This window comes from Rhopalosiphum maidis, chromosome 3, assembly GCF_003676215.2.
Source record: "Rhopalosiphum maidis isolate BTI-1 chromosome 3, ASM367621v3, whole genome shotgun sequence".
Classification (NCBI taxonomy): domain Eukaryota; kingdom Metazoa; phylum Arthropoda; class Insecta; order Hemiptera; family Aphididae; genus Rhopalosiphum; species Rhopalosiphum maidis.
This window is the reverse complement of record NC_040879.1, coordinates 8,974,943-8,987,122: the sequence shown is the minus strand read 5'-3', so window position 1 is coordinate 8,987,122 and position 12,180 is coordinate 8,974,943. Positions and strand designations below refer to the sequence as shown.

At 26.7% G+C, this 12,180-nt stretch overlaps 1 protein-coding gene across 1 annotated transcript; it reads right to left on the bottom strand.

Moving 5' to 3' along the window:
• Positions 1–1,982: 1,982 nt before the first annotated feature.
• LOC113559707 lies at positions 1,983–10,335 on the bottom strand. Its single transcript, XM_026965451.1, has 3 exons — positions 10,316–10,335; positions 8,969–9,175; positions 1,983–2,302 (listed from the first exon to the last, which is right to left on the bottom strand). Exons 1-3 carry the CDS (start codon positions 10,333–10,335, stop codon positions 2,176–2,178), a joined length of 354 nt encoding a protein of 117 aa, XP_026821252.1. The 3' UTR covers positions 1,983–2,175.
• Between the last annotated feature and the right edge of the window lie 1,845 nt (positions 10,336–12,180).

Below are 12,180 nucleotides of genomic sequence, written 5' to 3'. Positions count from 1 at the left end.
ATATTATCATGATGCATCTAGAACCTAGATTGATTTATAGTGAAGAGTATTTAAGAGTTTATTAATACATTTTAAAAACGAATTATTCGAAAAAAATTATAAATATACCCATAAATAATATTATATAATATCAAATAAAAATATTGCACATCAATTAACCTCTGTATCATACATAATAATATGTATGATACGACCTATAATATACATTTTTTAAATATTTCATTAAAATTTATTCGTGTTTTGTAAATTATTTATTGGATCGTTTGGTATACGATTTGTGATACATATAGATTTTGTAAAATTAAAAATTCGATCATTCTGTATAGCCTTATATAGAAATAAATAAATATATAAGGTTTTATGATTTTCAATAAAACACCTGCTTGGTCTAAATTGAAAGACGTAAGTTTAGAATCAACGTATTATTATAAATTATAAACGGTATTCGATAAAGAAGACGGTCCCATACCCCCAACATTTAAATCGAAGGTCGAGAGCAGTACGTGAGGATCCGAATATTTTCTCGGCTTAATGGAAAAATAACCATTGTAACGCACTGGACATGACCCTTTTCAATATATATTTCCTGCAGATCGTTTCATTTCTAAAACGACCCGTCGGTCACCATTCTTAGTGGGTAGTACTGCACTGTATAAAACACGGAAAGCAATAATACACCTAAAATGCCATACGCATAAAAGCTATAGTACAAATACCACCCACAAAGAAAACGGTCACACGTTCTATACTCAGAAACTATACATGAGGTCGATTTATTTTACTTATCACTGAATAGGGTAGAATAAAGGAACGAGAAACACAATGAAGAAGACAAGATCTTGCAGTGCACGTGTTTCCGCGGGGATCCAAATGACCGACTTTCTGACGCCGTACTGCGTACTGCGTTACTTTTGTTCAAAAAATATATTGTCGGCACGTCGTAGAATGAATATTGATACGTAGGACCTACCTGCCATTTAAAAAAGGTTTCCATAAGAACGTACGTCGTGCGATGTGAACCGTAGATAAAATCATTATTGTCGCCATCGTCCGAGTCTATAAATCCTTATAATGCAAAAGGTAAAATACAAAAGTGTCATTTGTAGGTACGTCATTGTTTTTGTACTTGGCGGGTCTACATAACATCGGGCGCCAAGATTCTGTCGGTATACTGCGCACCATACAATACATAATAGGTATATATGAGTACATGAGATGTTACTATATTTATCCACTGGAATAAAAGAGCTGTTTTTGTAATAATACTATAGTATAGTGATATTGTAATATACTTAATACCATATTACAATTTTTACTACATGTCTTATATATTTGCACATTTTGTTTTGCACAAAAGTAAAAATTCTAAAAACTTTTGTAAATATACGTATACACTTTTTTAGTTAATACATTACAACACACGCATTTCGGTAATACATGCTAAAATAGGAGCGGATTACGTATAAAATATATTACCGTTGCATATCAATATAAAGCCATAATAAATAATAAAATTAGTTTACTTATGTATGGTATAAAGATCTTATGGGAAAATAAATTTTTTGGTCATTTTGCGTTCTTACTATATCACACGACGTAACGACCTAACACCTTCCAGAAATACTTTAATTTATACCGTGATTAAATAATAATAAAAAAAAAGTTGGTACCTACAGGTAAAGAGATTTTAAACGCGATCGTAAATAATGTAATATATATAGGCACATAAATATACAATAAATTGAATCATTGAAACATTTCGAAACGATATTTAGAAAATACCGTTTGAAAAATATATTTTATTGTTTTTACTAGACGATCATAGTCGCAATTTCAATGAAAAAAAAATCCGAGGGTGCTAAACTCTACATTTTCCAGTCATAATATTGAATTATATAATATAATCTTATTATAATATATAATATATATTAGACAATTCGTGTGAACGCTTTACAGTCATGCATCGAGAAGGGGTACACGCGTTCCATTTTATTGAAATATATATTTTTGAATACATCGTATGTTTTCATATTTGATATACCAAGTACACATTCGACGTTTGTCGTCCAGGAATCCGGTTTCGGGCATCCAACGCACCGTCGCCACCGCCGAAACTCCGCCGTGTAAATGTATGTGTGTTGGTGCGAATGTTTGACCTTGTGCGCATGTATGAATTTATTCGCAGTACTGTTCGGCGAGGGTGGTTGTATGGGCTGACCGATCAATGGGTTGAGCAGAAAGGTCGGAGGGTAGTTCACCAAATATAATTTCCGTTCGCACGGAGCTCCGGTAGTCTCCTGGGCTAATATCCAATATTATTGTATATCACTTCATAAAAACAAATTATGTCAATTAATGAATATATTTATAAGCGATGGGTGAAAGTTCGAGGAAGAATAGGTGCGGCTGGCATTCAGATCCAACAACAACGGCGGGGTACAGGGACCTAGATTTTGAAAATACCCCTAAAGCCTGGGATCCCGTCGAACCGTTTGCTAAAAATAACAAATACTTTGACGCGACTCAGCCCAATAAGAAAAAAGAGGTCCATGGATGGCATGAACTTAGCGAAAGTCAATTACACCTAGCTTACCTACTTAATTTTATATATCATTATCTATTTAAAAATATATAATAATTCAAAAATCTTTTGCACATATATTTAAATTAAAAAATTAATATTAAAATCAGCATATGCAATTTGAATAAAATGTAAACTGAAAAAAAACCTATCCAGGACAACATTTGACTAATTTATTCTTCCAAAAAAATGTACAATATTTTATTATATTTTATATTTAATCTAAAATTTAGAATTAAAGGAGTCGAACGCACGTGCTTTCAAAACGCGAGTGGTGACACAAACGATAAATAACAAACACTATTTATGTTTTACGGAACCACGTATAATCTACTTCAACTTAGCCATGCTGAGATTTGTGTACCACGCAAATATTGGCAATGGTAAATTAGAATTGGAGTTCAAAAAACCCAATAAACTATTGCTAATAGAATCACTGGACATCAACTTTTTGGACGATATAATTCGAATTATGGCTGATGAGAGAAAAATCATGGTCAATGAATTACGGGAGCGCATTATTAATCGTTTTGATCCAACAGCTGTCCAGTGTATAGCTCTTGACAGTTTTGATAAGCGTATATTGAACATGACATGTTTGACTTCACTTCAACTGGAAAACTGTGATTTACCAACGATTCATGTAGAAATTGGCCGTTTACCGATTGAAGTGCTAAGCATACGGGGTAGTAAACTACCTACTAATCAAGACAACTTCTGGAATTGGATATCAATGACATCAATTTGTAATACATTAAAATACTTAAATTTAGATTCTACTGACCTCAAAAGATTGCCATTTGAAATAATGTTCTTGAAAAATCTATAGATTTGTCATCTGCAAGATATAATGAACTGGTAATACTGTGAATTTATATCTATTAACTGTCTTATTTACAATGCACTTTTATAAACCGTGATTTTGTTCTGTGATTTCTTTCTCCAATACATTGATTAGCTGTGGATAGTCATGATATTGTTTTACATTATCTTTTGAATATATTGTATTTTTAATGTAAATTGTACAACAGTACCATCTACTTTCATATCCAATCAGCGTAATTACTTTAGTATACTAGTTGATTCTAGTCTTTTGGAATATACATCACAAGATTATTTAAAAAATATATTAATTTTGAGATTTTAGGTAAAATCCTAAAATATATTATTCTTCATTATTAATTTAGAACTTGGAATTTATAATATGTATTTAAAAATTAATATAATAAATGACGTAAAGAAAAAGTGAATATCTAAATAGTTAAGTAGTTATAAAAATTGTATTTATATTTTATGTAAGTATTTGATAAAAAAAAAATGTTTATTACTTATACCAGGAATCTTTTAATAGTTTTCAATAATTAACTGCATTATTCTATTATCTCAACTAATGATAACATTATTTTAATAACTATGACAATAATTACTGGTTCTTATTTTTATTTTATTTTTCTAACTTGTAAAAATCAAATTTTTTGTCAACAGAACAAATCTAGTGTGTAACCTTTAATTTTTGAGTAAATTGTGAAATATCAAACAAACTTAAAAATATATTCTGTATTTGTACTTTGTGTTTTTATGATATTTCAATTTCCATGCAGGTTATAACTATGAAAAATATTACAATTAAAAAATGTTGAATTTATATATCTAGTTGTTTTAATCCTATGAATAATTAGAAAATTATTGATTTTTTTTTCAGACATATATACCTCACTGTCTTCTAGAACTTGAGAAAGTATACTTTAATCTAGATTACAATACATTAATGTATGTTCCTCAAAATCTTTTTTTTGGAAAAAATCTTGGATGGATTTTATTAGATAACCCAATGGTCTTAACGAAATGCCAAAAAAAATCGTACCTACGTCGTTATTTGGATGTGTCGAATAAAGAAAAACATGAAGATTATTCAAAAATTACCGTTCAACCACTAACAAATTTATCAATGTACAATTTTATGGATAATTGTGTTTGTACTTTGAGTTTTTATGATATTTCAATTTCCATGCAGGTTATAATTATGAAAAATATTACTATTTAAAAAATCTGAATTTAAATATCTAGTTGTTTTAATCCTATGAATAATTAGAAAATTATTGTTTATTTTTTTTCAGACAAATATACCTCACTGTCTTCTAGAACTTGAGAAACTATACTTCAATCTAGAACACAATACATTATTATATATTCCTCAAAATCTTTTGAAAAAATCTTGGATGGAATTTATTAGATAACCCAATGGTCATAACGAAATGCCAAAAAAAATTGTACATATGTCGTTATTTGGATGTGTTGAATAAAGAAAAAAATGAAGATTATTCAAAAATTACCTTTCAACCACTAACAAACTTATCATTGTACAATTTTATGGATAATTGTAGTATATCATTCAAGAGACAAGATATACCTCGTACACTGTGGGTATATTTTAATTTAGTGGGTTGTTGTGTTGTGTGTAAGAGATGGATATTACCCGATTACTCTCAAATAAAGTATGTACATAGCAAAGATGAGATACCTTTCTGTGAATTTTCCATAGGTTTTGTAATGCAATCAATGTCTTGTTGTTATTCCAAATAATTGTAAAAAACCAAGAGAAAACTAGCCAGGGTGGCAAAGGGGCAATTGCCCACGATACCCAGTCCGCCTCAATATAAGACCATTTGAAGGATAAGTATAATAATTTATTAATTAAGTAGTCATATAAGTTTTTATATATTCAATCATTACTATCAATTATTGTTTTTTCATGAAATCATGATAATTATTGTACAACAACTAAACAAATAAAACTGTAAATAAGATTATTATTTTAAAAAATAATTCATAAATCTCACGTTTATTTGAATGTTTTTGATTTGTAATAATTGCAACTGTGAAATAATAATATGATCCTGTGTTTATATTAAATTAAGTAGACTTTCTGATCATATATATGCATGTTGTGATATTAAAATAGCCGATTTTGATTGTATAAAAATATAAATCTCCTTTCTATATGTTTTTTTAAATTTTTATAGAAAAATATTTAACAAATATTGTCCTTACTATAACTTAAGATAATAAAAATTGATAATTGTATTCTTCAATAATATTAAAAATATTAAAAAAGTAATACATAATATTAATTATTATAATATAGTTGATGAATTGCTTTAATTTTGATCAAGCATAGGAAGATTTGTGCAAACAATAACCGTAAATGTACAATGTATCTTAAATTTAAATGTCATGTTATACAAAATATTATAAAGTCTAGTTGATTATCTTATAGTGTATGCGTAGTTGAGGATAATTTTAATTTGGAAAAACATTTAGTTCAAATCTAATTGATTTTTTTTATAATATTAGTGAAATGGTATTACCTATAGTTTGACATCTACTATTTTGTTGTTCAGACTAAAATATCTATATGCACAAATGTAAATTGTATTAACTTTTAAATAGATTACTGAGTTTATTAATGTTTAATAATATATTTGATTCATAATTATTAAAAATATTTTTTGTCATAAATGAGGACATATTAAAAACTTACTTAATTGATGTGTATTGGTATGGTACATAAGGGGATATAATTATAAATGTAGAGATCTTTTTTTAAATGAAGATAATAATTTCTTTTTTATTGGCACTTATAAGGAATGCAATTGATAAAATTAACTTATTATTTAATATATTTATTATAAACTCATGTCTTTTGAAATACTAATCTCTTCATTGTTTGATATATCAGGATATATTGAAAAATTCAATAACAATTTATCAGTATAAATTCTGGTGTTAAACAACAGACTACTATCAAATTTTTGTAATTTTGTCATCAAAATAGATGAATAAGTTATATTCCAAAAATTTGTAGTATTAAATAAAAAATTAAATATTGTTACTAATTATTAATTAGTAATTACATTTTATAATTGTATTTACACATTTAAGATACAAAATATATTATAGATATTAACCAAGTGTTTTTTTTATTAATCAAAAACAGAGTGTATACATAATTGTTATTAAAGATATCAGTTACAATTATCTGTCTCCTTTATGTTATGCTTGTATTGCAGAAAGACAGTTAGAGAATTTTAAAAATATAGATAGTAAATTTAAAAAAACTAATAAACAAATACAATTGTAATATTATTTACTACTACTGCATGATAAATAAAATTACAGTATAAAAATTATTCAACATAACATAATTTAATAAGCAACATATTATATTAAAATTAAAATAAGAAAAAAATATATACATAATTATATATATATATGTGTACAATAACCTTTTATTTTTTTTATTTTTGTTTTATGTAAAAATCCAATTAATTAAACATAGTAAACCACTTTAGCATCTAATATCCTGTGTTGTCTTTTATTTTTGTATATTTTTATACTGTACCACGTTTTTTCTATTTTTTTTCTACTCAATTTTTTGCAATTTTTTTATAAACGATTCTTAAATTTTTTATCATTTTTTTTTTGGTAAAACCTAGTTAGATATTACTAGAATTATTTATTATTTATACAAGTATGATTAATTTAAGTTTTTTATTTATATATTTGTGTACAAATTTAAAATTATTTTAACATAGGTAATTACAGTACTATGGAAGGTGGGTGGGGACAAGACCTTCTCACATCCATGTACCATACATTTTTCTAGCTCCCCTAAATTTACAATTAATGTAGGCTTAAGATTTCTTGTTGTTTAATAATATTTATAATATATTCTTTAATATTTTGATGCATATTTTATTATTTCAATAAATTTCCTGTCTTTGGAGTAGACGAAGGTTGGACTAACTTGCAAATTGTTGTAGTATTAAATAGAAAATTAAATCTTGTTTAATATTAATTAGTTATCAGATAAAATTTACAATTTTATTTTACACATTTTAAATATAAAAAAATATATTATACTGGTTTATTTTTTTTTTTTTTGTTTAAAGATATCATTTTCGATATCTCCTTTAAGCTATGCCTGTATTGGTAACAGAGTTAGACATTTTTAAAAATAATGATTATAAATTATTTTAATTGTTTATTAATATGCATTATATTAACTGATAATTATCGATAATCGATAGGTAATAAGAAATGGTTGGATTTTAAGGCAAATGTCTTTTGATTCTGATAATGATAGAATAGTTCTTGTATGAAAATATGTTTCATTTTATTTAAAGCCTAACCTATTAAGATAAGTGTAACGTGTTTGTAGAAATTGACTTCATTGTTATAGTTATAATGTTATGTCTATATTCACAATAAATGTAATTATATTAACACTTAGAGAGCTGTAAACTGAAATCCTTCCATATTTTATTTTGTTATTGAATAAAGACAATTAGCATCCACTGTTTATATTTATAGTGTATGAAATACAATATCATTCCGAATAAATATAACTAAACCCTCAAATTTGCATAGGCACCTATATTAATGTATGAAATGCATTTTGATTATAATTTAATTTAATAGTATTTTAATTAATAATTTTCCAGAGCCATAATTTTTGGTGACATTAATATATAATTTTTGTATGGGTTTACAATGATCATTAGTCCTACTTTTACTATTCATGGATTGATTACTATAATATAATACTATATTTATTATTATTTGCAATGAGCAATGAAATATTTAAATATTTAAATTAATTATAAGCTATTTATACTAACAAACCTATTAACACTGTTCCGCCATATGGCAGTACAACAGAGTGAGTTTTTAGTTTTCTTATTATGTAGATATAAAAACTAGAACACTAAGAATTTAAATGATCTACTTTTATTGTGTTATATGGATACTTAAACAAACAATTAAACTAAGATTATTGTAAATGTGTTAACACACAAGCTATTTATATACATGTTGATATTGATGTACTAATAAACTAGGTAATTTATTGACTCATATAGCAATATAGCATACACATTTTAAAGTATAATATATTTATCATCAAATAAAATATTGGAATAACAATATTTTAATTTATAACTATTAAGTTATATATCATGATCCAATATAAAAATAATAAAATAAACTTTAAACATAAAATGTACAACATATATTATCAAATAAAAATAAAAATATAACTGGTGAGTATTATTATGTATAATAATAACTATATTATACATTATAAAAATATTATATTCATTACATTATATATTTTATTGAGTTTGAAGTTATTGGAATGGAACTAATAGTGAACTGACTAGTATTAGTCAAATTACAATAGGTTACTATTACTGTTACTGCTAATAATAATGTTGGAATTATTTTCAATATATGAACGAAACCTACGGAATTGTTTACTTCTACCCAATTCGTTGACTAATATTTGAAAGATTTTTTAATTTTAATTTAACTAATTATCGTACTCACAAATGGCAAAATATGTTGACTGTTGAAATTCCGCCCGCAATGAAATAACTGCTGTCTGTTAGTGTAAATAGGTACAGGTACAACTGTGAAATGACGAACGCCGGACGGTAACGCATATCAGATTGGGTTATTTTTTCACGACTAATTAGTCGACTACGCCATGGCCCACAAGGTTTTTCCGAGGGTTTTTCGGACGAGCCACAATCGCTGTAGATAAAAGTTCATAGAGTAATAAAATACCTATCATTAAGGCTGGAAATATCTCTATAGTCTTCACTCTTGGTGATACCTATATATATATATATATATATATATATATAATAAACTTTATTTACACACACGTACGTGCAAGCGGAACATATAATCACTAAAATAATGGGCAAATAACGGCCTGCTACGACGTTATCATATCGCGCTTGGTTATTATATCCACAATTATTAAAGATAATTATAATATTATCTATTATATTATATTATACTATCGTGGTATTTCCCCTTTGGCAGATTAATTGGTTCACATTTTGTCTAACCCATTGAACTATACGATAACATATCATATAGTTCAATGGTCTAACCGTGTATAGAATATTCTTTTGAAGCGTTCTTTTAAAATGTTGTTATTCAGAAATCACCTGTAGGTCAGGTTTACAGTTACAAATTGTTAACCAATAATAGATGTTTATAATTGCCTATCTATACAGTCTATTATAGGTACAATGCAGAAAAACCCTCTACAAATCGTCAACCAATAGATGTCTAAAACTGTCTGTCTACAGCCTATTATGAAATGTCTAAAAATCATCTACTAATAGACATTTAAAATTATCTACTCAAAGTATTTTTCATAACGTCTAACTGACATTGTATTAAAATATGTTATATACCATCAAATTTGTGTGTATATAGACCGTAGACGTTGTAGACGTCTGCGTAGACTGATAGACGTTTAGTATAGCTATAATAGATTATGTGTGTTTGCTGGGGTACTAACTCTCCTATAAGTATGCTTTCAAAATACAATAAACATATTTCGTATAGACACGTTACAAATGATAAACATATCGATTAGACACGAGGATGATAATGTATATATTATATTATTTAAACTATCATAAGTTATTTTTCATTCAATAAAATGCATTAAAAAATATTAATATAATATTAAAATTGATGATATATATTCATAGGTACCTATACGACTATATATAGAATAAGGTTGATAAAAAACCGTCTGCTCTTCGGTATTCGGAAAAAAGCGCCTAACAACATAATATAATATTATAATTCAATATAATCATTATACATATTTTATTTATGTACACTTCTTTAACATATCTAAAACTATACCTGCAATCTGCATTCAACATTGTCGATTATTGCCATTTGTCATTTGTACCTACATAATTCAAAAAATGTTTAAGAGAAAAACTTAAAATAATATATGCCATTGATGCCATGGTAAACTGCCACTGTTATTAACTTTTAGTCTTAAGTCAAAAACCGGCGTGTTATTGAGCAAAACGTACAGTGTGAATAGATTCAAGTATATAAAATGCCAATGTTCATAGAAAATAAAAATTTAATTATGTATCATAAGTAGCTAATAACTAAGAATTATTTAAGTTTCCGCAGATATTTTTTTGAATTACAAGAAAATAACAAAAATTGTACCTTAAAAAACAAAATAAAAACATTATGCAATACGATATTTAACATAAAAAATAATATTATATGATATTTACCAATTTTTTGTGGTTTGATAATAACTAGGTACCTACCTATATAACTAATAACTAGATACCTATATATAATGTATTTAATATTTATGTTATACTTATGATACGTTCAAAGTAAACTTTGAGATGAAGATATGTTCGAAAGTGTTCAGATCTCATAGAGGTTTATCTCATCACTGGCCCGGTTATTATCAAAACGCTTTTTAGGATTTGAAAAATTAGTCTGGTGCTACTAATTATCGTGCTCACAAAAACATTTAAACATGTATACAATATAAATGTATTGATATATTATACCCAATCGCACTAAGCTAAAACGTATACATATTATATATTAACCATTTCTGACCTTCAGAATATAAAAAGTGTAATAGGTACGTTTTTATGTTTCTATTCCGTTATTAACAACAATAGTTTATATGATTTTAAATTAAACGAAAAACCGATACCGTGTTTAATACACGTACAATATATATCTGTATACTGAATGATATGATTTGTATGATTCTGTATAATGAAACAGTCAATATTTTTTTCTACACCTGAAAAAAAAAAAATATATCTTAAGAAAAAATGTCAAGCTAACGGCCGGATGTAGGTATTGTATACGCATTTATGTATACGGGCATATGGTATATATACGCATTATTATTTCGCGCGTTCGAAAATCGACCACCTCAGCAAGGTGTAATTTCAACACCGATATATTATGGGACGACGTTTTTGTTAACATTCTGTATAGACGCCAGTGAACATATTATTACAATTTATATAACAATAATAAGTAGGTGGGTGTCTTCTAATGTATTTTTCCGGTCAAAAATAATGGTTTCAATAATACAATACGTACGAATGTGGTATCTTTTAAATCGAATGCCCTTATATGGTGAAAAATAAAATGTTATTCTATAACATGGTTCAAATTCTATAATAAGTCATTTCACTCTAATTCGAGAAATTAATATGGTTATAGCCATTTTTGTGAACGTAAAATTTGCTATGTTGCGCGTGGGTTAGAGAGAAATAACTATAATACTACGCTGGTATCCTCTTAAGACTTCTATAAATTTCGGGGACCCAATTTATTAATTGAGGACTCTTGGTGATGTTGAGCAGTGAGCACCCCCGGTCACACGCTAGTTGCGGCACAATTAATAATCGTCATAGTATTAATAGTAATTATGTTTTATTAATAATATAATTTTTTTTTCTAATATTTATATTATAATCTATTAATCTAAGCATTACCGGTTATGGGCCTTAAGTCAAAGTGTACTAAAGTCTAAAAGTAAACAAAGTAAATAAGAGGTATAATATAATATTGTATGATGAATACTATAGAGGTTTTTGAAACCCTATTATATACGAAAATATTATTATTATTATATTTACGAGTATATATAATGAAAAAAGAACAAATACGCTTCTCGAAGGCCGGTCCTCGCACACTGTTATTATATAACACATACTTTCTAA

Bases quoted from the DNA above. Each gene is read 5' to 3' on its own strand.
- LOC113559707 (XM_026965451.1), bottom strand. From the start codon at position 10,335: ATGTTGAATGCAGATTGCAG. The intron at 9,176-10,315 runs GTATAGTTTTAG...TTTTATCTACAG, and splicing joins ATGTTGAATGCAGATTGCAG to CGATTGTGGCTCGTCCGAAA. The intron at 2,303-8,968 runs GTGAGTACGATA...ATTGGATATTAG, and splicing joins GTCAACATATTTTGCCATTT to CCCAGGAGACTACCGGAGCT.